The 27,753-nt window shown below is 48.4% G+C and overlaps 1 protein-coding gene across 2 annotated transcripts in view; it reads left to right on the forward strand.

The window, feature by feature from the left end:
• The window catches only part of PCSK6 (proprotein convertase subtilisin/kexin type 6), a 163,753-nt gene that overhangs the window by 20,365 nt on the left and 115,635 nt on the right, over positions 1-27,753 (forward strand). For both annotated transcript variants that reach the window (XM_065906568.1, XM_065906570.1), the window contains exon 2: positions 27,601-27,705. In XM_065906568.1, coding sequence (XP_065762640.1) covers positions 27,601-27,705 — 105 coding nt within the window. The remainder of the gene's footprint in view (positions 1-27,600; positions 27,706-27,753) is intronic.

Raw genomic sequence — 27,753 nt, forward strand, 5'->3', positions numbered from 1 at the left:
TGTGGCCCCTCACCTACATCTTGCCTGGGTGGGTTCCATACTGATTCTGGAGGAACCATGGAACACTGGGTGTTTACGGCATCCTGGGATCACGGTTCACCTTGGGCTGTGAGGGCTGAGTTACCAAAGGACCAGATTGCTACAGTTTAAGCAGTGATCTGAACGCTCCCCGGCTGATGCTGGAGGGTTTTCATTCTGCCAGGGAATAGGACAGTGTGCCAGCAATTTCAGAGCATCACAGAACAGTAGCTATGGATCATTGAGATGCTAAACCAGAGGATGGTGCCTGAAACAAAGGGGGCTCTGACCTAGCTGCTGTGAGAACTCAGAGGGGACCATGGAGGCAAGCTGGTCTCAGGACTTGGTCTCCAGCCATCGAGACATCTGCACCAATAACCAACCAGTGGAATGTGCTAGGTTGTCTGAGAGGTGTGGAAGTGATACTGGAAGACTGGGCACTGGGGATCACTTCTACCTTCTGAAGGAAAATAGGATGATGAAGATGACAGGATGGGGATAAGGATGAGGATGATGGTTAGGTTGATGTTGATGAAGAGGAGGAGAAGGATATGGAGGGTGATGGTGAGGATAATGATAGGATGAGGATGTTGATGATGGTAAGAATGATGAGAATGGTGATGGGGAGGATGGGGAGGCTGATGGTGATAGTGACAGTAAGAGTAATGAGAGTAGGAGGAGGATTATGAAGAAGAGGATGATGATGGCAATTATAAGGGTGATGGTGACAATTACAAGAATGGTTAACTCTTACAGGGCCAGAAACTGCTCTAAGTACTTGACCTCCATGATTCCTTACAGCCTCCTCCTCACAGTGGATGCCTCTCCTGCTCCCATGTGACAGATGAGGAAACAACCCGGAGAGGTTAAATAACATATACAGATTAGATATAGCAGAACCAGAGCTGACCACACACTCACTTCTCCTATGTTACCTTTGAAACATGTTATTCAATGCATATAAAATATTTCCCACAACATATATGTTCATTATTAAAAAGCATAAAATAGAACTATTGACACCACCACCCAGCCCAGAAAGTAGACGATTATCAACATTACTTATGTATTCCTTTTTCATCTTACCACTGTTAAAAGGTAAACCAAGGCATATTACACATTTTAGGAATTTAATTGAGCAAAAATCTATTTGAATCAGGCAGCACCAAGGGGAAGTGGATATTAGTGCCGTGTGAACACAGGAGCAAGACTTTTATAAAGGAGAAGCAGAAACAAAGTGAGGAAGTGATCTGATTGGCTGTTGCTTCAGCGGCTGCCTTATTTGGGAAAGCTTAGTTAGCTGATCCTGATTGGCTGCCCTTAGGTTTTGATTTCTTAACCTTGAGGCATTTACAGGCTTGGGTTTGGTTTGCTTACGTGGGCTGCTAAGGCAGTAGAGCCACCTCAACCTAATGGCCTTCTTGTTTAATTAATTTAACCCCACCCTGCCCACACCTCTCCAGCCCCACAGGGTAACCACTGTCCAAACAGTACATGTGTCACAGGTGTAAGTATGCTTAGACTGTACCTTGCTTCATTTTGCTTTTGAACTCTGTAAAAGCTGAAGCTCCAGTACTTTAGGCCACCTGATGCGAAGAGCTGACTCATTGGAAAAGATGCTGATGCTGGGAAAGATTGAAGGCAGGAGGAGAAAGGGGAGACAGAGGATGAGATGATGGTTGGATGGCGTCAGCGACACACGATGGACATGAATTTAAGCAAACTCTGTGAGATGGTGAAGAACAGGAAAACCAGGCGTGCTGCAGTCCATGGGGTCGCAGGATAGGACTGAGCGACTAAACAACAGCAACAAAAAATGATATACCATGTGTGGTGTTCTGGGACTTTTCTTTCTTCTTTTCATGTAACATCAAGTTTCTAAGGCTCAGCTACACTGTAGCCATAGCCCCAGCATAGCTGTGGTTCATTTCATTTCTCTACAATATTCTTCAGCCCGCAAATCATCATGTGGGTGTCCTCCTCCCAGCAACAAATGAATGTGATTTCTACTAAGAACATGGTTGCTAGAACAGCCCTGTGCATGCCCTCTGGTTCGCGTATGTCAGAGTTTCTCTGGAGCACGTGCCTAGAATTGGGATGACTGGATTTGTGTATACTGCATACATGCTTTGCCAGTTAAAAGTGTAGGAAATAGCATTTCCAAGTTTGTGAATTTTTAAAAAAATCTTGTGTAAGTGTCTTCTGATTAAATAGGAAAATTAACTGTTACATAATTGTATGCATCAGTCTTTTCTCTTTTTTATAGTAGTTTTATGAAGATACAATTTGTGAGCCATATGACTTACCTGTTTAAAATGTACAGTTCATATTTTTTTTGTTAGTGTATTCATAGAGTTGTGCTACCATCACTACAATCAGGTCTAGAGCATTTCATCACCGCAGAAAGAAACCCCACACCCACTGGCTGCCACGCCCCATCATGCCCTGGCTGCCCCAGTCCTAAGCATCAACTAATCTACTTTCTGTCTCTACAGAGTTGCTTACTCTGGACATTTCACATGATGGAATGATAGAGTGTGTGGTCTTTTTTGTGACTGACTTCTTTCCCTTAACACAATGGTCCCCAACCTTTTTGGCAGCAGGCACAGATTTCATGGACGACAAGTTTTCCAGTGACTGAGGAAGGGGAGGATGGTTTTGGGATGATTCCAACACATTACATTTATTGTGCACTTTGTTTCTATTATTACTACATTATGATATATAATTAAATAATTGTACCACTCACCATAGTGCAGAATCAGCGGGAGCCCTGAGCTGCTTCTCCTGCACCTGGATGGTCCCATTTGGGAGTGACAGGAGACAGTGACACCCCAAATGTGTTGCTTATGTCTTCTCTGGAATCTCGTATTGGTTGCTGTCACTGCAGAAAACCCTGCTTAACAAAGATGGGATACTGGAAATGGAAGCAGGCTTTTCAATACTTTTGTGCAATCTCAGGATATTCTGCCTTGACTTTAATCCAGAATGTATGGAGATTTGAAGTTGTCTGAAACATACTGTTTAGGCCACCATCATTTGTGATCTCAACCAGTTGATCTTCTAGCACAGATAAAGTCAGTTCATCTGGCTTATTCACAGGTGGGTGGCAGATTCATTCATTCTCAGTCTGGGGGTCTTTCATGATTGGAAAATATGGCTCAAACTCTTAGTCTCTTTCAAAATCTCTGCTACTGTTGGAAAGGTCAAAAGTCCCAATGTTCACTCATCACCCCCATAATTCCAGTTTGGCTTTGATGCAGTCGCTTCATCTGCCGGCTTGAGCACAGTTGTCATTCTTCCCTGAAGTGATAGACTGAGTTAGTTGAGCAGGTTGAATATGTCACAGAAGTAAGCAAGTTTTGTGACCCATTCTGTGTCACTGAAATGTACTGCCAGTGGAAGCTGCTTTTCTAAAAGAAATCTTTCCACAGTGTGGAGACTCACATTCAGAAGCAACCTCTTTGACACGAGTAGTGAAACCCAGAAGACATTTAGTCATGGCAGCCGCTCCATCTGAGCATATACAGACACAAAATGTCCAATTCAGTGTTCATGATATGTGAACATTTAGAGGCTCAAATAGTTCTGCAACTGTGATGTTGATTGGAAACAAAAGTGCACATAACCCATCCACCTGCACATCCTCCTGAAAAAATCTCACACAGAAACAAGCATTGTCTTGTCAACACAGGTAGACTCATCAGACCTCTCTGCTAATGATAATCTGTATTTGTAACTGCTCCCCAGCACTAGCATCACTGCCTCAGCTCCATCTCAGATCATCAGGTGTTAAGATTCTCATAAGGAGCAAGCAACCTAGGTGCTTCACATGCGCAGTTCATAGCAGGCTTCATACTCCTGTAAGAATCTACTGCCACCACTGATCTGACGGGAGGCGGAGCTTAGGTGGTCATGTGAGTGATGGGGAGTGGCTGTAAATACAGACGATGCTTCACTCACTCGCTTGCTGCTCACGTCCTCCTGTGCAGCCTGCTTCCTAACAGCCCACAGACGGGTACTAGTCCATGGCCTGGGAGTTGGAGACCCCTGCCACAGCATGCTTTTAAGATTCATTCATTTGAGTATGTTCCAGTACTTTATTCTTTTTATTTCCAAATAATATTCCAAATATTCCTCTGTTTGCACATGCCAGTATCTAGATATTTTCTTTGTCAGTTGATGGACATTGAGGTTATTTTTGTTCTGCTCTTTTGGCTCTTGTGAGTAATGCTGCGGTGGATATTTGTATGTAAGTTTTGTGTGGAGCTATGCTTTTACTCTTTTAGGGTTATATGAAAGAGTGGAATTGCTGGGTCATGTGGTAGCTCTCTTTGACCAATCCAGAGAAGCCTCTGGATTGCTTTTTAAAGTAGCTCCGTCACTTTACAATCTCTCCAGCAGTGTATGAGTTTTCCAGTTTCTCCACAGTCTCATCAACAACACTTGCTATCATCCGTCTTTTGTATTGTACCCATCCTAGTGCTCTTGTGGTTGTGGTTTGCATTTTCCTGATGGCTGATACTGTTGAGCATCTTTCCATGGGCTTTTGGCCTCTTGCATGTCTTCTTCAGAGAAATGTCTGCTGAGATCGTTTGTCCATTTATAATTGTTTTGTCTTTTATTATTGCATATTTTAGACACAAGTCCCTTACCAGGTATGTTATTTGCAATTACTTCCTCCCATTCTGTGGATTGTCTTTACATTTTCTTAGTGGTGCCCGTTGCAGCACAAAGGTGTTTTTTTTCATCCATTCTTCCATTCTCTGTCTTTTAATTGGTATATTTAGACCATTCACATTTAAAATCATTGCTGATATCATCGACAATATCATTTGTTCTTCTTCCTGCTTTTTATACCTCCTCTAATTATAATGGAGCATCTTAATAATTCTGTTTTATTTCCTCACATAACACATCAATTATACTTCTTTAAAGTATTTTTTTTTAGAGATTTCCTTAGAGTTCACTATATATACTGTAAACTAGTTTATGTCCACCTTCAAATAGCCCTGTGCCACTTGAAAGGTAGTGCAGGTGCCTTGTGATAGAGTCTTCCCAGCTTCTCCCTCCTGCCCTGGTGATGCCAGTCGTGAAGGGGAGGGCTTCCTGTGCTCTTGTTGAAGAAGCCCCTCCGTACCCGAGGTCAGCAGTCTCTCCCATGCTATCCACCAGTGTCGCAGAGGGCAGCAGACGGCACTGTGGCCTTTCCTTTAGAATAGCCCCATCCCAGCACCCCAGAGCAGGTCAGGGTGTGTCATCGTTCCCTGGCACGTGTGCTGGGCTCTGTGTTCTGGGGCTGGGAAGTGAACCAGGAGGTCCCTCGGGGGCACTGGACTCACTGTCAGGCAGACCCAGTCCGTGAACAGAATAGAACAGAATGTTGCCATCCCATCACCCCAGAGAGGTCCCTCGGGGGCACTGGACACACTTTCAGGTGGACCCAGTCCTTGGACAGGACATAACAGAACACATGGAAGGTTCTGTCAGTTCAAGGCAGATCCTGTGGGCCAGGGTGGTATTTCAGGGATGTGGAACCAGTGCGGATGCAGAGCTTGAGTCTGGTGTCCACCGGGAGATCTGGGTGTCCCCAGTGTACCCTGACCCGAGAAGGGTCTGAGGACATGGCGGAAGGCCCTCACTCATGCCAGCTGCTCTTGTCCAGTCCACCCCGAACGCAGTTCCTGTGGTCACCGAGGGGCTCTGGGTCTGGGCACTGAGATCCCGGGGACTCTACTGCATGCTGCACAGTGGCTCAGTGGGCTTCAGCTTCCATATGTCAAGGGATTGCCCCCCTTTTCCTGGGTTCACGCCACCTCTGTCATCACCTCACCCCCTCCTGGCCTCCGTCAGCTGTGTCTGTCACCTGCCTTGACTTCAGAATCCTTGGTTCCCACTGAGAGGTGGTGGGGTGGAGTAGCCCTGTCACCTGCCAGACAGAGAGGACAGCTACCTGGAGCCTGTAAGGGACGCTGCCCTGCCACCAAGCACGCTCTTACCCCTTGGTGAGCAGTTTCCAGGAGACTGAGCCTTCACTTATACCCACTGACACCAACAGCAGCAGGGACGACCCTTTTGCAGATGGAGATGAAAACCTCTGAGGCGGGCCTGGCTTTTGGATGTGTGAGCCCCTCCCCCATTCCCTGGGGACCCAGTGTCCATGAGTCTGGAGAGCCACTGCCCCATGGGTGTCCTTAGTTCCAGCACCCTGACCCCCCAGCCATCAGCCATCAGCTTTGGTTCTCTCTTGATGCTGATTGGCTAGTCTCGGCGACTGTAAACACGCCCTGCGTGTCTCAGTTACATGTTACAGGTCCCGGTGTGGGAAAGCATCGTGTCAGTCTGTCTGGCCCTGTCTGGGCAGTTTACGTTCCCTTGGCGTGCTGTCTGTGTGCAGGCTCTGCTGGTGCACAGTGACTCCTCCAGGGCAGCTCCATGACCTCTGGGGCCCATCTCATTGATGGATGTGGGGGCAGGGGTGTGGGCTGGGTCCAGAGGAGGAGAGGCCCCCCTGTGAGACTTTCTGCACAGGGACACAACTTTTGCTCACACTGGTGGGAGGGCTGCTTCAGTAGATGAGTGAAGTCAGGTCTAGTTGTGACCAGTGTGTCTGACGCGCCCACTTCTTCCCACCACCCTTCCCAGTCGTTATTTCAGAGTGTTGTGCATTGTGATTTTTTTTTTCTTTTTGACTCTGGAACCTTAAAGTTGCAGTCTGGGGTGCCACAGTGGCCTGCTGGTTCCCCACGTGTGTTCTAATTACTGATTTGTAGCTTTTAATTCCCCTCTTTCCTCCCTTCCCCACCATGTGCTCTCTAAGGCCATAAGCTGAATCCACCTGACTTTACAGGCTGTGCAGTCACAGTTGTCAGGTTGCCAGGTACCTGTTCCCCCCAGGCCCCATGCACCTCCTGCACTTCATCTCATGCATCAGTATGTGTAATCACGGATGCTCTGGATTTGCCTATAACCCAGTGCCGTGGATTACCCTGAGTCCTACACGTGCACACACCCAGTCCCAGCAAGGTGGTTGTCTCAATACTCCAGGAATGTATACATAGCCCAATCCCAGGATCCCCCTTTGAGGGACTATTTTAGGATCACCTGCAGTAAGGATTGCTTTATGAGTCAGGATCTCAGCAGGAGAAATTAGGGTACTGGGAGGAGGGTAAATTGATAGACTCACCTTTCCCTAGGTGTGGGCAGAGTCCAGAGAAACCATCAGGGACAGTTAACAACAGAATTGCTTTTATCCCACGGCCCCAAAGGGATAAGAGTGGGAAGTGATGGAGCCTAGGAGGAGAGATGGCCTTGATCAAGTGCCTTGAGAAGAGCCACAACTTCCAGGGAGACACAGCAAGCTTAGGAGACCCTACAGGGAGAGCCAGGGGAGTAGCTCAGCCATGTTTACTCTCCCCCATCCCCCCTCTGCTCCCTTCCCAGGGTTTTCCAGGACTAAATCGCACCCTCAGTCAGAGGGCTCAGAGCTCGCTGACACAGTCCTTGTTCCTGGAGCAGAGAGCCAGGTGGAGGAGGTTGGAAAGGAGATGTAGGGAGTTAAACGGAAGATATCTGGCTCATTCCTGTAAGTTCTAAGAGCTTTGGTTTGATGTCTCACACTTAAATACTTACTCTGGCTTGAACTTGCTTTTGATATGAAGAAGGGATTTAACTCCCTCCACCCAGTCCCATATAAATTTCCAAGCACCATCAATTTCTAAGTCCCTCATTTTAATTGATGTTTCTGATAAATCAAGTTCAGTATTTGCATGGATTTGTCTCTTTTCTGTTCCCTGGGTTAATTTGTCTGTCCCTGACCCAGTGCCTCATCACCTTTCTTGCTGAAGCCTTATAATAAAGCTTGATGTCTTTTCTTTTTCCAGGAATATCTAGGCTATTCTTAGGTTGTTGGTCTAACATATTGACTTTGAATCAATTTGACAAGTTCCACAAAACAAATAAATCCTGTTTGAAATTTGCCAGAACTTTTATATAATGTATAAATCTGTTGGATGTGGTTATTATGTCTTTCTGATATGGGGTCTTCCTGTCCGTGAACATGGTATGTCTGTTTATTTAAGTCTCCTTTAAGGTCTATTAGCAAAGTTTTGTAACTTTCTATATATAGGACTTACATTCTTTTGTTCAGTGTATTATTCAGTTCCTCAGCTGTGTTCGACCCTTTGCAACCCCATGGACTGCAGTACACTAGGCTTTCCTGTCCTTCAGTATCTCCTGGAGCTTGCTCAAACTCATGTGCATAGAGTCAGTGATGCCATCCAACCATCTCATCCTCTGTCACCCCCTTCTTCTCTTGTCTTCAGTCTTTCCCAGCATCAGGGTCTTTTCTAATGAGTTGACTCTTCACATCAGATGGCCAAAGTATTGGAGCTTTGGCTTCGGCATCAGTCCTTCCAGTGAATATTCAGGGTTGATTTCCTTTTGGATTGACTGGTTGGATCTTGCAGTCCAAGGGACTCTCAAGAGTCTTCTCCAACACCACAGTTCAAAAGCATCAATTCTTCGGCGCTCAGCCTTCTTTATGGTCCAACTCTCACATCCATATATGACTACTGGAAAAAACCATAGCTTTAACTATATGGACCTTTGTTGGCAAAGTAATGTCTCTGCTTTTTAATACACTGTCTAGGTTTGTCATTGCTTTTCTTCCAAGGAGCAAGTGTCTTTTTAATTTCATGGCTGCAGTCACTGTCCACAATGATTTTGGAGTCCAAGAAAATAAAGTCTGTTACTGTTTCCATTGTTTCTCATTTATTTGCCATCAAGTGATGGGACTGGATGCCGTTTTCTTAGTTTTGTGAATGTTGAGTTTTAAGCCAGCTTTTTCACACTCTTTCACCCTCATCAAGAGGCTCTTTTATCCTCTTCACTTTCTGTCATAAGGGTGGTGTCATCTGCATATCTGAGGCTATTGGTATTTCTCCTGGCAATCTTGATTCCAGCTTGTGCTTCCTCCAGCCCAGTATTTCACATCATGTACTCTGCATATACGTTAAATAAGCAGAGTGGCAATATACAGCCTTGACGTACTCCTTTCCAATTTGGAACCAGTCCGTTGTTCCACGTCCGGTTCTAACTGTTGCTTCTTGACCTGCATATAGTTTTCTCAGGAGGCAGGCAAGATGGTCTGATATTCCTATCTCTTGAAGAATTTTCCACAGTTTGTTGTGATCCACAGAGTCAAAAGCTTTAGCATACTCAATGAAGCAGAAGTAGATATTTTTTCTGGAATTCTCTTGCTTTTTTCTATGATCCAACTGATGTTGGCAATTTGATCTCTGATTCCTCTGCCTTTTCTAAATCCAGCTTGAACATCTGGAAGTTCTTGATTCACATACTGTTGAAGCCTGGCTTGGAGAATTTGAGCATTACTTTGCTAGCATGTGAGGTGAGTGCAGTTATGCGATAGTTTGAACATTCTTTGGCATTGCCCTTCTTTGGGATTGGAATGAAAACTGAGCTTTTCCAGTCCTGTAGTCACTGCTGAGTTTTCTAAATTTGCTGGCATATTGAGTGCAGCAGTTTAACAGCATCATCTTTTAGGATTTGAAATAACTCAACTGGAATTCCATCACCTCCAATTGCTTTGTTTGTAGTGTTGCTTCCTAAGGCCTACTTGACTTTGCACTCCAAGATATCTGGCTCTAGGTAAGTGATCACACCATTGTTCAGTGTATGGATACCTTAAATTTTCTATATTGCACATTTTTTGTTAAATGTATGGTACCTTAAGTTTTCTATCAGTTGTTGCTAAAAACAATCACCCAGTTGACTTTTTAAAAATATTGTTCTTATATCCAACCACCTTGCTGTAAACTCCCTTATTCTTTCTAGTAATTGGGAATGCTTTCAATATTTCCCTGTTAAGATGGATATTTGCTCTTTGTTTTTGTAGATAGCTTTTTACCAGGTTAAGAAATTTCCTTTCTCTTTCTAACTTGCTAAGAGCTTCTTCTCATATGGGTGTTGAATTTTAGCAAAAGTTCTCCTGCATCTCCTTTAATCTTGTTCATGTAATGATTACGTTTATTGATTTTCTAATGTTAAAATACCCTTGCATTTCTCAGATAATCTAAACATGGTCACAGTGGATTATCTTGTTTATGCTTTACTCAGTTTGGCTTTCTAATACTCTATAAAGTTTGCTTCTGTATTCATAAAAAAAATATGAACCCATGATATATTCCTTTCTTGTACTGTCCTTGTTTGGTTTTAATGTTAAAGATTTTCTGGCCTTACAAAATTTTACTCTTTTTCTATTCTATGGAAAAGTTCATGGTAGACTGAGATGATTCACACCTTGATTTTGGTAGACTTACTCATAAAACTGTGTAGGCCTGTTTGTGTAACAGAAAACATTTTTTTAACTACTGCTTCTGTTTCTTTAATGGAAAGTCTGACATCCAGGGACTTGCTTATATTATTTATATTTTCAAATTTGTTAGCTTAACATCATTCATAGTGCTTCTTTATTATTTTTAAATTCTCTGCTTTATTTGTAGTTATATGTCTCCTTTCATTTACAACATCACTTCTTTGTGCAGAATCTCTCGGTTTTTCTCTATTGATATTGCTGTGAGTTTGCCCTTCTTCCTAGATTTTGGCCTTGTTTATTCTCTTTATTATAAATTTACTTTCTCTTTTTGCAGAATTCTGCTCCTAACTTTATTATTTTCTCCCGTAGTTTATTTATTTAGTTAAACAATAAATAGGTTTTAGTTAGACTCTTAATCTCATGAATTTTCAGTGTGTCTACTTCTAATATGAGCACCTAAGGTAATACATTTCCCTTCCACTGCCTTATTCACTGATGCTTATAAAGTTGTTGTATGTAGTATTTTAACTCATGCCGTTCTATGCCTTTTTAAATTCCCATTATGATGTTTTCCTTGACCCACGAGTCATATGAACACGTTGGTTAATTTCTGAGTGTGTGGATTTTTTGACTCCCTCTTCACTTTACTGATGTTGCTCTTAATTCCACTGCCATAAGACACTGTGTTGTCTTGGAAATCAGTTTTCTGATGCTGTGGGGAACTTACTTCTAGCCCTGGTCCTGGCTCAGGTTTTGATAAGGTCCTGTGTGTCTGGAAAGAGTGTTGTCCTCTGTTGTTGGGGTGGAGTTCTGGGTCCTCTGGACCCTCTGTCTCTGTTGCCTTTTTGTCCTGTTCTCTGGGGATTTTGCTGTGCCTCATGGCTTCTGCAGTCTGGGACATGTCCAGGAGGAACAGGTTTGGACTGGCCCCAGAGGATGAGGAGGATCCTATCTGATGGAGGAGGAGGGCCTGGATGAGGGAGCAGCATGGATAGCGGTGGGACAAGGCCACAGAGTGGTGTCGCCTCTGAGGGAGGGCAGAGAGGAGGGGCCAGCACCAGAGAGTTTGGGCAAGGCCCATCACAGAACAGAGGCAGGGGAGAGTTGTCTGAGGGGTCAGAGGGGCCCACAGAAGGGAGGCAACCGAGGGCTGAGCTGGGGGAGTCTGGCTCTGGGACGTGTGCTCTGGTTACTGGGACACCTAGTAGTGCTCAGGGTCTCCTGAGGTGACAGCCTGACCACGTGGTCAGGGGGCTGGAAAGGCAGGAGTCGCCAGAGGTCGTCTGAGGGCAGTGATTGGAATAGCAGCCCCAGAGGACCAGGTGGGGCAGGTGGGCCAGTGACCAGGAGCGTCCAGGTTGTGGTGGGCAGGTGGGGAGAGCTGTGGTGAGGAGGGATTTGGGTGTGGGGGCCTGGCAGGGGCATGCCCACTGTGGTTGGAATTGTGGAGTGTCTGGGAGAGATGAGGGGAGTTCTGAGGCCAGGGTGTCAAGAGGGTTGTTTATCAGGTCATCAAAGTCCTCTGTCAGTGGCACAGTGGTAAGGAAAGAGGAGGGGGAGCCCCTTGATGGTGGCCACCCCGGGAGCACAGGGGTGGCGGGTCAGTGGACCTGGGTAGGGGGAAAGCTCCCGGAAGCGTCCTGTCCTGGGAGGCTGCCCATGATCATACTGCTGACTGTCAACCCTGATGTTTCTGAGGTGAGAGCGAGAGCCGTGAACACACAGGCTGGACACCAGGACTGAGAAACCAGAGCACACTGCTGACTGGGGGCTCCCAGGCAAGTGGGAGCTTTCAGCTGAGACTAAGACATGGTATACAGATACACCACATGGATGGAGGAGTGTTTTGTTTGTTTGTTTGAGGCTTTTTTAAAAAAGTGATCACTTATGGTAAAAATACATGCAACATGAAACGCACCATTTTCACCATTTTTCAGTGGACACTTCAGTGGCATTGGGTATACTGACAGAAATCCTCCTGTGGCAAAACTGAAAATCTGTGTCTGTTAAAACTAATGAACCACCAGGAAATTCCCTCATTTAAAAACAATAATAGGGATTCCCAAGGGTTCAGTGAGAGAACTTAGTAGGGGCTGTGTGAGACTCTGGTCCTTGTCACTGGGGAGAAACACAGTAGAGCCTATGGGGGCTCACTCTAGGCTGCTGGGCCTGTTGCTCGTGGGGAGATGCCCTGAGAGGAGTAGCGCTGCGAGAACCGAGCAGGGCAGGCCCCGGAGGTGGGGGTGGTCTCCAGAGGGGCCCAGGGGTGCATGCAGCCCCCCAGCTATATTTTATTTTATCTAGAATGGTTTCAGAAAATTAGAATAATTACTAACTAATTACTAACATTTAAACATTGGGAGGAACTCTGCTCAATATTCTGTAATAACCTAAATGGGAAAAGAATTTGAAAAAGAATAGATACGTGTGTGTGTGTGTGTGTGTGTGTGTGTGTGTGTGTGTATGGTTATATCTGAATCGCTTTGCAGTACACCTCAAACTAATTAATACAACATATAAATCAACTATACACCAATATAAAATAAAAATGTAAAAAAAATTAAATTTGGGGATATTTCAGATAGAAATTTGTTTCTAGCATCTCTTTTTAAATGAGTTATTATTACAAAGTTTATTATAAAATTTATTAATTATTAAATAATTTTTAAAATTAAAAAGTTATAAAGTATTGTAAGAGTTGCATTTTAAAGCTGAACATTATACTTCAGCTTATTGATAGGAACAATAAATTCAGTGCTACCTACTTTTTTATAATTTTTAATTTTTTAGTTGAAGTATACGAGGTACAGTCCACAAAATCGCAATGGGTCAGACATGACTGAATGACTAAAAGACAACAACAATAGTTAATTTACAATATTGTATTAGTTTCAGCTATATAGTAAGGTGATTCACTTTTAATATTTATATTATATATATTACTTATAGCATATATAATATATATATTCAGATTATTTTCCTTTATAGTTTATTACAAGATATTGATATAGTTCCCTGTGCAACGGTGCAGGTCCTTGTTATTTATCTGTTTTATATATTAGTGTGTATGTGTTGATCCCAAGGCCCTCTGTCAGCTTCTCTTGAAAAATAGGAGAGCTGGTCCCTTCCCCAAAGAGAGGCAAAGAGGGAGTGTGACCTGAAGGGTCATGTTAGATCCTGTCAGGTCTCAGGACAGATGCACTCTGTGCCTCAGCTTGGCTCTCTTCCCCAGTGGGGCTGGGCATCATCCTCCGAGAGGATTTGCCCATCATCCTCTGGGAGGGGCAGGTCCTCGCTGCTGATCTGGCTCCAGAAGAGAAGCTGCTGGGCCTGGGGGCACAAGGATTCAGTCTCTGGGCACCCTGTTTCCACTCAGGGGATGTGCCATCTGTCTGCCAATGAGAGTGTGAAGGTGCCAGTTCTTGGCTCCAGTGAGGGACCGTAAATCAGACAGAACCTCACAGAACTAATGAGCACACCTCACTCAGACAGAGTTTGTCTTACAGACTTGGTAACATGAGTGATGACAGAGGCATGAATTCACCTCGCAGAGCTGAAAAAAGTGACTCAACCTAGAATCAATTGTATATTGTAACCTCATTCTCTACACGTGGATAAAAAAGGAACAAGAGGGAAGTCTCTCTTAGGGACCTGAGACACCCTGAGGATGGCCAGATGGGGTGGGCAGTGTGGCACTGGCCCTGCCAGTCCCCACAACCCGGCACAGGCCTGGCCAGGGGGTGGGGCACTGTTCACTCTGGCTTTGTTGGCTCTGTTGAGGTGGGAATGTTTTCTCCACAGGGACTACTGATAAAGAAATATGTGTGTGTGTTTAATTGAAATTAAAGAACAAATGGGATTTGTTATCTGGCTTTGTGACTGACTTTGTTGCAAACCATTTTCCCTCCAAAGTGAGATGCATATTACTTCTTACAGAAATAATAGGGAAAAAACTCCTTGAACAACAGCCTGCCCTGTGTCAGGCCCTGGGCAGACATCTCATGTGAGTCCTGCTTCATTTATCCTCCCAGCAACCGTGGGGTGGGGTGGGGGGTTAGGAAGGGGTGCTGTCATCCCTGCTGCCTAGTAAGGAAAATGACAGCAAAGAGAAATTAAGGAACTTTCCTGGAGTATCTTCAATGAAATGGAGGACCTGGCACTTAGCTCCAGGCGCCTGACTCCAAGGCTGCAGTCACTGCGTGGAGTCTCCCCTACCCCGAGTTCCATGCTAGGCAATGACCAGAATCCCTTTGCTGTCACCTCCCTGCCCTGGCCCCACCTTGCCCCGCCTTTCCTTGGAATCCTGGTGAAGAAGTTCTCCCCACTAGCAGGATGCCAGCCTCTCAAAGCACAGGCCCCCTTCCTCTGTAGAAGCATCGGGCCACCTGTAGCTCGGAGTCCGTGATCTGAGTGCCGGCCTTGCAGAAGGGCCTCCACTGGGCCTCCGTTGCCTATCCTGAGCTGCTCACTTCTGTGGATCTCCTCCCAGAGGCAGGTCCCAGACACCAGGACCCAGCTTGAGACCTGCCTGGAGCCTTGTGGAGAGAGAAGAGGTGTGAGCGGACAGGTGCCCGGCAGCTACATGGATGTCCCGGGCATAGTGAACATGGGATGCCATGGTGGGAGGGCATCCTCAGCCCTGCTCACGAGTCGCTGGCAGACGGTCGTGTGTGTCGACTTTGTGAATCGTGGGCGGAGGTGAGGGCAGAAAGAACAGGGTGATCTGTTTCCTCTCTCTTTCCTTTTACACACTGACTTCTTGCCTATAAATGAGTGCTTTTGAAGTTTTACTTTGAATATGAAAGTTCTGTTGGGATTTTTTATGGGCATACACCCCATAAACCATCATGTTAGCGTGAAAGGGACTGAGAGACGCTGGCCCAGTGCCTCCTCAGAGAGTGGAGTCCGACCAGGGCACAGACGGGTGGCCCCCGTGGCCTCCGACCCGAGATGCCGCAGCTGCATGAACAGTCACAGCACCACAGCAAAAGGCCCGATGGGGAGAGCCGCACAAGGCCCTGCTTTAGTTTATAAACCAGGACTTGCTGTCTGGCTGGGAAAGGGCAGTCCAGGTGGGTGTTAGTGGAGCTGGGGCAGCTGCACCCCCCAGGGGACTCTTCTCTGTGAATCACAGGTGTGGGGTTGAGTCCTGAAGCCAAATGACAGTGCATGGCTCTCTTCCTGTGTGCTTTTAGTGCACACTGTCGAGTTTGGGCACTCATGTGCTTTTGCTGAAGGCTTCCCCGGTGATTCAGAGGTAAAGAACCCACCTGCAGTGCAGGAGACACAGGTTTGATCCCTGGGTTGGGAAGATCCCCTGGAGGACAGCATGGCATCCCCCTCCAGTATTCTTGCCTGGAGAATCCCATGGATGGAGGAGCCTGGCAGACTACACTACATGAGGTTGCAAAGTCAGGCACGACTGGAGTGACTGAGCACGCACTCATGTGCTTGTACTGAAGGTTTCTTAGCTCTGTGAAGTACAAGCCTCATGTCTGAGCGGGGTCAGCCCCCATACCCCCACCTGCCAAGAGGCCAGCTTCCAGGATGGGCCTGGGCTGCCTGGTCAGCAGACCCCCAAGGACAGGCATCAGGAGTTAAGGGATATTGGATCAGATGAATGTGGGCTGTCTTCTTGGGCATGGCTGTCTCCTCCCTGGTGTCTCTTTTCCTTTTAGGGGAAACCACATAATAGAGAGGGATGCAGGACTGAGATGAGCAGCCTGGAGCCCAGAGTAGTTAGTAATCATAGCTGGACAGTGTTGCTGGGCTCTGTCCTGTCCCGGGCGGGCTGCATCTCCCCTCCTCCGGCCTCCAGTGCTGCTGTCACTGGCGCTAGGGGTGCCCAGCACCCAGAGTGACCCTGGAGAGAAGTCAATTTTAGGAAAGGTGGGACAAGAATGTAGAGGAGACATTTTTTCTGTAATTGCAGTAAAATACACATAATAAAATTTACCGTCTTAACCGTTTTTAAGTGAGCTGTTCAGTGACATCAAGTATGCTCACACTGTGGTACAACCATCACCCCCATCATTTCCAGAACATTCTAATCTTCCATAAATGAAACTCTGTCCCTCCCCTGGCCCCTGACTCCCACTGTCACTGTCTCTGTGATTGTGACTCGTCTGCTGCCTCTGTGGGGTCACACAGGATTGTCCTGTGTGCATCTTGTTTCATTGAGCGTCAAGTCCTCGAGGTTCACCCATGATGTCGCAGATGTCAGAGCTGCCTTCCTTTTTGAGACTGGCTGATAGTCCCTGTGGGCATGGACTGTACCTTGTTATCGCTCCATCCATCCGCAGGCACTGGAGGTGCCCCCTTCTCTTGGCTACTTACGTGTCTGTTGAAATCCCTGCTTTCTCTTCTTTGGGGTATTGAAGCGATGTATTTTTAAAGTGAATATTTTAAAAATTAATTTCTTCAAAACACTTTTTAATTTCCCTTAGGATAATTCCTCTCAAGTGAGAGCTTCAGATATTAAACTTTGAGTCTTAAACATTTCTCTCATAAGGACAGAAATCTTCTTTATCAAATCTTGTAGCCTTCTCACCCGCCTCCATCAGGTAACCCTAGGCTGCAGCTTGGTGCTGGCCCTTCTTTCTGGGGAGCCCGGGAGGGGGCCAGTAGGACCAGGTGGGCCTTCCCCGGTTTCTTTGCTCAGGGCATCCCAGCATGGACCACCCCCTCCAACCCCACACCACCCAGTGCTGTGTGGCCATTGTGCTGAAGGTCGCTGGTATCATCTTCTCCACTCACATGCCGAGGTGCTCTCTGCTGAGGGCAGTCTGCGTGTGTCTGTCCCGGGCTCTCTTACCTGGAGATGGGACCCCTGGGGTGAGGCTGTCCCCATATGTCTTCCGTGCTCAGCAAGAAAAAGGCATGTACTAGCATGAGGAGAGCCCAGTCCCCTGTCACAAGGATCATGGGGTACCCGCAGTGGCAAGTGGTTGCAGGCGGGCCGCACGACGGGGCCCACATTCACCAGTAGTTGCCAGTGAAGTGCTGGAAACTTGCAGGAGTTGAGGTAGGATCGGGATGCTGGCTTCCTGTAAGAGTTTCAGATCCCTGTTCTTGACCTGCCCACTGCCTCCCAGTTGGGGATCCCTCTCCCCTGTGGAGACTACGCACTGCAGGGCAGTTAGCAGGCAGCAGGGACGTGGGGTGAACCCAACCTCACTCTCACATCAAGTCAGATTCATGGAGGTTGGGGGGTGGTCGAGCTTAGAAATGGGATAAATGACTAATTCTGGAAGTCATAAAGACCCCTTTAAGCAGTAAAGGGTTTAAGATGAAAATCTTCAGAAAGGCCATGTAGTTTTTCAGATGTCTCTCTGTGGATGTAAAAGGTATAGCTTGATCTGTGCATTAACCATCCTCATCTGAAGCGAGACCATTCACATGGTGACTTCAGGGAAAAGAAAATGAAGTCTGTTAAGTAAAAATTAATGGTTTTTCAGGAATTTGTAGGAAGTCGAGCAGCTTAATGACATGCTTTGGGTGGATGCGTGTTGAGGAAAGCAATTTGAGCAGACTAGAAAATTGTGCAATAACCTTAACTTGGGTCAGAATTGTAATTACTGCAGTAACAGGGTGTCGCTGTGTGTCTCTGTGACCAAAATGGGAAGCAGGATTTTTTAAAAACGCTTTTAAAAGTAACAACAACTTGTCCATTCTCTCTCTCTCTGGACTTCCTTCATTATAAATACCAGGTAACCCAGTGCTGGCTAAATATAGGTTCAGTGGCCATCTCTGTTTATGACTTTCTTTAGGTGGAAGTCACCAGCACAAGGCCAGATTAATTTGGTGTGTAGGTTTTTATAGGCTCTAATTAGTTATGTTTTTCTTGAGCAGACCAACTGGGATCAGTAACATTATATAACTGAACTCTGACGCCTGAGACTTTCAAACACAGACGCCTCTCTCAGAGCTGGGGCCCCTGGGAGATGCGGACCCGGCGGCCCGGCGGCCAGCCCACTACAGCTGTGAGCAGCCGGGCTCAGAACATCTGTTTCCAGCCAGGGGCAGCTCCGGGAGTGATAAACTGAATACTTTCTTGCAAAGTCAGAAGCCTCATCTGCAGCCCATTGGTTTCTGCATCCTTGAGGTCTGACATGACATGACCACTTATCAGCTATTCCCTAAGGCAGATTCCACTGTGCTGGCCCAGGAGGAGGCGGGACAGCCAGGGACAGAGCAGAGTGTGTGCTTGACCAGCCTCCCTGCCTCACGGTCCGACAGTCCTGCACCTGCGTCTGAGTGTCTGAGGTCACGATGGCCATTGGAGGCCTGAGTGGGTGGTGGACCTTTGGAGCCATGGAATGTCATCTGGGGTGGACCCAGCACCCTCATCAATGACTTTGCTGCACAGCAGACTTGATGAATGACTCAGGGCCCTCCTCCTCTGTTCTTGAAGCTCTGCAGAAACTGCCAAGTCATCTCCTTTTCCTCTGGGAAGGCAGGGTGCGCCCCCCTGGCAGCACCCCGGATCCCGCCCACCTCACACCTGCCTTGCATAAACGGGGAGGTGACCTGAAGCTAGCCATGCTTACACTGATGGGAAAAGCAGGACCGGCGGGGCTCTTCCTATAAACACCCCAGCCCAGGCCTCTCTCCCCATTACACTTGGCCCCTACCCCTTCTTCACTGGGCTTTGCAAGCTGTTGCTGCGCCCCCCGCCCCTGCCCCAACCTGTGGTCCCCTGGATGCTTCCTCTCCATGGAGCGCTACCACCTGCCTCCCAGCCCCACAACCCTTAGAATGGACATTAGAGGAGCCAGCCTGGGCCTCACCCAGCCACTCAGCTGGTGGGTGGTCTGCCTGCATCCACAGCCTCAGGACTGTCCTGGGAAGGGGGCTAGAGAGCCCAAAGGCCAGATGGCTGGGAGGCCTGAGGTCTTGGTCACCACCACACTGGACAGCTCTGTGTGTGTGGACAGGAAGATGTGTGTCCTTCCAGTGTGACTCAAGGTCTGTTCATTTCACCAAACATTTCCTGACCCTCCTGCTGTGTACCAGATGCTGCCAGTGCCTGTGGGTTATACAGATGACAGTTCCTGCCTTTGAGGAACTTATCTTGGAGGGAGGGACCGAAGATGGGCTGTAGTGGGCACATGTAGGCACACTTGGCCTTGGGAGGTCCAGGAGGGCTTTCTGGAGCCCATGACAGCTGAGATGATAGTTAAAATCAGAGCAGGAGGTAGACTTGGTGTGAGATGGCTGGCGTGAGCAGGCTTGGGGGTGTGAAAGCAACCAAGTGTCCCTCATACACAGCAGCATTGCTAGAGAACAGGGGTGATGCTGGCGAGGCCAGGCCTGTACCAGAGGGAGAGCTGACTTGGCTTGGTCATGGAGACATGCATGTGCCCTGTGAGGGGCCCATAGGCTTCTGCTCCTCCAGGAGGCGGGAATGGCAGTATGGTGGAGACCATAATGGAGGCCAGGAGGCAGTAGGGCCCTGCCCCATGGTGGGGGCGACTGAGAACCCTTCAGACTGTCACTCTCCGAGGACTTGTTGATGGATGCCTGGGAGGATGGTGGTACCTTCACCCAGAGGAGGGACTCCTCAGGAGGAGGGGTCTGGTGAGGGTGAGGACAGCAAGATGGTGCTGAGTTCAGGGTGATGCTCTGATTGTGGGGGTCGACGCAGTCTTCCCAGCTCAGCATGCTGAGTGGGAGCGGGGAGTCTGGTGGGGCCAGTGGGGAAGGGCCAGGCAAGAAGTGGAGGGGCCCTCTCCTAGGAAGAGCTGTCCTCGGGGTGGGGCACAACCCTTGGCTGTAGCTCAGTGCCTCTTGGAGGTGGTTCAGACCTCGACGACCAGGACCTCCATGTGGGGGCAGGCCCAGCCACAGCGAGTTCCTTCCTGTTTGCACACCAGGCTTCCCTGTCATTCACCATCTCCCAGAGTTTGCTCAAATTCATGTTCATTGAGTTGGTTCATCTAACCATCTCATCCTCTATTGTCCCATTCTCCTGCCTTCAATCTTTTTGCAACATCAGGGTCTTTTCTACTGAGTTGGCCCTTGCATCGGGTGGCCAAAGTATTGGAGCTTCAGCATCAGTCCTTCCAGTGAATATTCAAGGTTGATTGCCTGTAGCATTAACTGGTTTGCTCTCCCTGCAGTCCAAGGGACACTCAAGAATCTTCTCTAGTACCACAGTTGGAAAGCATCAATTTTTTGGCGCTCAGCCTTCTTTATGGTTCAACTCTCACATCTATACATGACTACTGGAAAAAGCATAGCTTTGACTATATGGACCTTTGTTAGCAAAGTGATGTGATGTCTTTGCTTTTTAGTATGCTGTCCAGGTTTGTCAAAGCTTTCCTTGCAAGGAGCAAGCGTCTTCTGATTTCATGACTGCAGTCACCAAATGTAAGTACACACAAATCTGAATGTACAACATGCGTGTATATATACACATTCTCACATCTGTGCACACATACAGCCACACATCTGCGTATGTACGTACATAAATACATAGGCACCCATTTCCATGCCCGGCCATCCACAAACACACCCATCAGAGGTATGCATGGGCCACAATGGTCTCTCTCCAGGTTCCTGCACTGGTAGGAAGGAGAGTGAGCCCCACGAGGCCCTGGGCTGCTGTGAACAATGTATTGCCAGGGACCAGATGGGGTGAGTGGAGTCACCATGACAACAGTGCTGCAGATATGTCCAGAGGCAGAAGGGTGATGGTTAGGGACGTGAACTCGGATTCACCTCCTGACTGTGCTGCATGCAGTGAGGGGGCGGTTCTGAACCACTCACAACCTCCATCTCCCCATCTACACCATGAAAGTGAAGATGGCACCTGCCTTGTAAGGCTGCTGTGAGGCTCAGGTTGTGTTGTCTCAACTGGAGGCCTGGGACAGGGGGCTGCCCTGTTCTGAACCAGGAGCCCCAGCAAAAATCAGGGGCCCTGGGAGCTGCACAGAGAAGGAGAAGACAGGACTTGCTGTTCCCTGCTCTTTTTGTGCCTGTTTACTGTCTGTATTTTGCACTGAGTACATGTAGAACTAGTTTCCAAAGTGCCTCATGGAGGGTCCCGGTTGGAAACTACAGCCAACTCTTCACTGTGGGTTCTTTGATCCCATTTCTTCCAGTGTTCTGGCTTAGAATACTTAGGCAGGGTTTTAATGATGTTACCAATTTTATCAACTAATATGTATAATTACATACCAGTGCTGAGTGAAGAGACGTGGGCCTCACACACTCAGTGGATTGTTCATTTTCTGGCAAGTGTGGTAGGCTAAGAGAACAGCTCTGATTAACCCATCATGGAAATAACACAGATGAGAAAGAGAAAAGCATTTACAAAAATGTTATGCTGTGACCAACACCCACCCACCCCTGCCAAAAAAAAAAAAAAAGAAACTTAACAAAAAAACACCTCACAGACTGAAGATTAGATTCACTGAGGCAGAGTGGATTGAGGTTCTGGGGGCTCAGTGCCAGCAAGGGCTGGTTGGCAGCTGGAGAGAATGGGAAGAGAGGAAGAAGAGAAGACTGCCTGAGCACTTGGGCAGCAGGGTTCTGCAGCAGCCGCCGCCCCCGAGTCAGTCAAGCAGGTGGCTCAGCCACTGGCCAGGGAGGTGGTGTGCAGAGCATGGGCAGGCGTGGCAGCCGGGGCACAGTGTCCGGGACGGCGGGGCTGTGGAGCTGGGACAAGTACCCACATTAATGTCAGTGCAGAAGTCAAGTGAATACAAGGGCCTCTTCTTACCCATGGGATTGCGCTGCATTTAAGGTGTCTTTTGTGCCCCCCACCCCCGCCACTTCTCTGTCTGCTCTTCTGACTCCACCTCTTGTCGGTTTGACCCTGAGGCTGCAGTGATCCTCAGCCCTAACCCGTGTGCCTGGGTGTCATTCGGTGTGAGGTTGTCGCCTGTTTGTCGGGCACAGTGGGGAGAGTCTGAACGTAATGCTGGGCTTAGCCTCCTCGGCTTCAATTTTTCCATCTGTGAAGTGGGGCCATCTCTGTGACTCTTCCCTGGCTCCTACCTGTGAGGCCAGGGGCAGTCAAATGTCCCTGTGTTTACCCCAGCCAGTGGCCACATCCCCAGTGTCTTGCTCTCCCGTCCTCCTGTTTCACAAAGGCCCTGGCGAGCTTGAGGGACAGTGCCCTGAGGGGGAGGGCGTAATCCAGGTGGGAAAGGTCACTGAGTGAGGGGGAGGGGTGCGAGTCAAGGGGCAGGAAACAGCCACATGGTAAATGCTGCATCATCCACGCTGGGCCATGTGCCACTTCAGGCAGGGACATGAAGGGAAGCAGAGCTTCCCGCTCTGCTAGCTCTTGATCCTTTTTTTCTTCCCATCTTGGAAGCCTCATACTCCTAACCAGTCCTGATGCTGGGGAGCATGAGTCAGATAGGAGTGACCAGGTCACTGGACAAGGATGGTGCCTGGAGAGGAGGCAGCTCTGTGACTAGATAAGATGCTGAAGGCGCTGACCTCCTAAGCAGAACCTCTTGGTATGGGGACTGGTGATCTGGCCTCAGACTGGTGGGCCCCCACCCCAGACACACCCTGCAGTAAATGCTAGAGTTTCAGGTTGGCAGGCCTTCTCTGTAAGGTCCACACATGGTCTGTTCTAGGTGAGGGGGCAAAGGGTACCTGTGGCAGCCACTGGGCTCGGCATCATGGTGTGGGGGCCCATGTGTGGGCAAGGTCCCCAGGGAAGCTTTACTTACAGAAACAGGAGCTGTGTGTACGTCCTAGGATGGAAAGCAGGGTCACCAACAGACACCACACACTACACTCAGAGCAGCACCGTTCACAGCATTCAGGAGGTGGAAGCAGCCCAAGTGCCTATCAGTGGGCTAATAGACAAACAATGATAGCGTATGCCCACCATAGAGTGTGGTTCAGCCTGAGAGACGGAGGGAGTTCTGTCACCTGTGGCAAAACAGGGGTGAACCTGGACATCATGTTAGGGCAGCAAACCCGTCACAGAAGGGCCAGTGGTTCCCCTGAGACAGCCAGAGTTGTCAGGTTCACAGAGACAGAGCAGATGTTCCGTGCCCCGTCTGCCCTCTGTTTGCCTGTTCGCAAATCTTTCATCACGAGGAAGGACGGTTTCTGCTCCCATGCCCACACACTGCTCAAGGAGGGCCCAGAGGGTGGGAGTTCACATGTAATGAGGGCAGGGTTTCAGTTTGGGAAGATGAGAAGGTTCCCAAGATGATGATGGTGATGATTGCATGACAGTGTGAATGTGCCTGGTGTCCTGCACTGTAGATACTGAAACACTGTGACAGTGATAAATGTTATGTCTGTTCTGTGTGCTAAGTCACTTCAGTCGTGTCCGACTCTTTGCAACCCCATGGACTGTAGCCCACCAGGCTTCTCTGTCCATGAGATTCTCCAGGCAAGAATACTGGAGTGGGTTGCCATTTCCTCTTCCAGGGGATCTTCCTGACCCAGCGATCAAACCTGTGTTTCTTACGTCTCCTGCATTGGCAGGTGGGTTCTTTACCAGTAGCGCCACCTGGAAAGCCCTCTGTCTATTTTACCACAATTTAAAAAGCTAACACAATAAGCAGGAGATAGATCATTTGCCTGTGGTCTGTCCTTGGCTCGCTGCCGCTCTTGAGTGGGTCAAGACATGGTTGACATGGCATGTCCTCGGGCTTCAGGATGTCACGTCCATCCAGGCGAGGGTGGTGCCAGGGCCTCTCCCAGTGTCAGGACTCCCTCTTCAGCATCTGGCCCTGCCTTCTCCCTTCTCCCTCTTCCTGCCCTCACAGTCTCTCCAGGGTCAGGCTGTCCCATGCCCTGTCTGCCCTCTGTTTGCCTGTTCGCAAATCTTTCATTTCAAGGAAGGACGAATTCTGCTCTCCATGCCTGCACCTTGCTCTAGGAGGGCCCAGAGGGTATACAAATGTACACAGAATCCTGGGAGGATATGGGTGGCAACTGTCAGAGTCCCCAGTAGCCAGGAACCTGACTCACTCCCCTGTTTCCTGAATCAGATTCCACCTTCTGCACCTGGCATTGTTAGGATGGGAGGGTGTCCTCGACTGGTGTCCCCTTCTCCCCTGCACCTTACCCAGACCTTTATCATCCATACTGGGCTGCAGATGAGTTCCCAAAACAGATGTGGCATTGCCTGTTGCTGCCCCCAGGGCAGTTTTTCTGGTTAGTACCATGGGAGCTATCTGTTCTTCCCTGAAATTGCTCAACGGTAGTGACCGTCTGAGCCCTGCTCAGGGTGGAGCTGGATGGGAGCAGCATCACCAGCCTGCACGACCTGGGTACTGGCCTTTGCAGTGAGGCTGGGCTGCTCAAGGGCCAGGTGCTGCCCTGAGTGGCATCCAGGGCTACCCGGACACGGGCCTACTTCGGGTCTATGCATGCGTGCTCAGTTGTGTCTGTCTCTGTGACCCCGTGGACTTTGCAACCCCATGGACTATAGCTCACCAGACTCCTCTGTCGATGGAATTTTCCAGGCGAGAATACTGGAGTGGGTTGCCATTTCCTCCTCCAGGGGATCTTCCCAAACCAGGGATCGAACCTGCGTCTCTTGTGTGTCCTGCATTGACAGGTGGATTCTTTACCACCTTTCTACCTGAGAAGCCTGGTGCTTAGAGTTGGCAGCTCTGAAATTAATCCCTCCCCTTGCCAGCACATTGGATTCAGCTCTTAGTTTCTCCATGTCCTGAGTGGAAATTGATTTGAACACCTGGAGTTAAAAGACCCAAAATTGTAATACATCTCCCAGGGATGGTGGCCACTTATAAGCAAACATGTGGCTTAAACATTGTAAGCTGTAAGTTAAAGCTGCATTATTGTTAAATAATAGCTTAGCTTGCTCTAGGAGGAGCCCTTTGACAGACATAACAATTAACTTTGGTGAAAAAGTGAGCAGTTAACTGTAGGAGGAGAAATAAGAGTGCTTCTGTGCAAAACAGGGCAGAAATAATGAGGTTCATGATGGTTGAAAAATGCTTGAATTAGAAAATGAACCAAGAGTCATAATTGCAGAAGACCATGTATAGAGCACTTACTGCCTGCCAGGTACTTTGCTGGCTCTTTATATATGAAGAGCTGTGCCTGACTCTGTGTATGTGTATGGGTGCGTGTATTGTTGTTGTTTAGTCACTCAGTGGTGTCCAACTCTTTGTGACCCTACAGACTGTAGCCCACCGGGCTCCTCTGTCCATGGGATTCTCCAAGCAAGAATACTGGAGTGGCTTACCATTTCCTTCTCTAGGGGATCTTCCTGACCCAGGGTTTGAACCCAGATCTCCTACGTTGGCAGGTGGATGCTTCACCACTGAGCCTACAGGAAAGTTCATGTGTGGTGTGTGTGTGGTATGTGTGTGTGTGCGCTATGTATGTGTGATATGTGTGTATGTATGGTGTATGTATGGTATGTGTGTGCAGTGTGTGTGTGGTGTGTGTGGGGTGTGGTGATGTATGTGCATGTGGTGTGTGTATGTGTGAGTGTGTGTGTATACGTGGTGTGTGTATGTGTGTGTGGTGTGTGTGTGTGTGTGTGGTGTGTGTGTGTATGTATGCATGTGTGTATAGTGAGGGGAGAGGGGAGAGGGAATGTCTTGGAATAAACCTCAAAGGTAGTGGTTCCTGTTCTCACAAGGAGACTAAGACTTAGAGAGGGTCTGAAGCCCAGATTCCCCAGCAGGTAAGGCTGAGTCAAGGTGCATCCCAGGCCCAGGGAGGGATTGAAGGAGCCTTGGAGAGGAGCCAGGGTGAGAAATCCAGCTCCTAATACAGCCAGGATTTCCTGAACAGCAACTGTGTTCAAGGCACTAAACTAGGCAGACACCATATAGACTGTAACTGGCTAACCTTCACAGCTGTCATGGTGTTCACTGTTCTGTGCTTAAGAACAACTGAAACACCCTGGAGCAAGCTTGAGCAAACAAGGAGGTTCTTCATTTCAAGGACAAGTGGTGTCTCTGGAAACTGAAAAGCAGGATGCAGCCGGACTGCTGGGTTTTCTGGATATGAGGGTGAAGGGTACAGTCAAGCAAGGCTCTCTCTGTAGACACCTGCTCAATCTTCTTATGTAAAGACGTGGAAATGGCTGCTCAGCATCTCCATGTCCCTTTAGGTCTCTGCCTGGTCCTGTCCTTTGCACTGGACAGATGCAGTGTCTGTGAGCAGGAAGAGGGGCAGTGGAAGGTCATGGTGAATTGGGTGGACGTTAGTCCTGCTTAAACAAGTTCTTGAGGTATGTAGTTTTATCCCCACTGTACATGTAAAGAACTGAGATTTGCAGAAGGGGAGTCTTGCTCAGGATCACAGGATCGTGGGCAGTGAAGGGAATGGGCAAGGTTTGGATGAGCCCTGTCTGGCTGAAACCAGGCTCGTCACCATGACATCTGACTGCTGCAGAGGACAGTCTGTCTTAAATCCACCCTCTCATCAGGAGCTGGAAGAGAAACTAGGATGGTTCAGCCTGAGGAGGGCAGCCTGAGAGTCTGTGTGTAGCATTTGCTCCATCTTCAGTGACAAGGCTCTGCTCAGGGGTCGTGACCAGCCAGCTGTTTCCAGCAGCCAGTGGAATTTAGGAGGAGAGGCAGGTCTCCTGAGTACAGTATCCTAATGCTCCAGGGTTGTGAGACACGAGACAGGTTGGGGCTGGGATGGCGGGAAAAGGTGCAGGAGCAGCCTGCCGCGTCCCCTCCAGCCCTCAAGCTGAAATCCACCCTGATAGACCGCTGCTAGCTGAGAGCCTGGACACCCTGGGACTCGGGTGTTCTCAGCTGACCTTTCCACAGTCCCCAAGCAGATGGGGCTGAGTGTTTGCCTTGGCTCCTTGCTGCACTTGGGAGCGGACGTTCATTCTTAGATGTCTCAGTGTACCCGGGGGGGCAGAGAGCATGGGGTTTGTTTATAAATGAGTGTTTGGTGTAGACTTAGACCTGACTTGACACCGAACTGAGCTGCTTCAGGGATGCTTAACCCAAAATGAACATGAATTCTTATCTAAAATAACTTGGCCATGGTAATACAAACTTTAAATGATACGAACTCACTGCAAGATCTGGGGAGCATGTACTTCATCGGAAATACCACCTAGTGTTACCCAGAAAGGGGTCTCCGAGTTGACATTCACAGACCTTGAATCTGTGGCACAGTTGTGAGTGGGGGAGCGTCACGGAGGGTCTTCTCATTCTGGGGGCAGGATGGGTCTCTCAGAGGAGGGGGAGGTGTTCTGAGAGGCAGGGTTTGGTAAGACCATACTGATTGGTGGTATCCTGCTTCTTGTTTTGCAGATTGGAAACCTGGAAGATTACTACCACTTTTATCACAGCAAAACCTTTAAGAGATCGACCTTGAGCAGCAGAGGCCCTCACACCTTCCTCAGGATGGACCCCCAGGTACAGCTCTGCTCCCTGGGCAGGGTGCTGTCTTAGGGCCTACAGTGT

The sequence above is a fragment of the Muntiacus reevesi genome, chromosome 15 (genome assembly GCF_963930625.1).
Source record: "Muntiacus reevesi chromosome 15, mMunRee1.1, whole genome shotgun sequence".
NCBI lineage: Eukaryota > Metazoa > Chordata > Mammalia > Artiodactyla > Cervidae > Muntiacus > Muntiacus reevesi.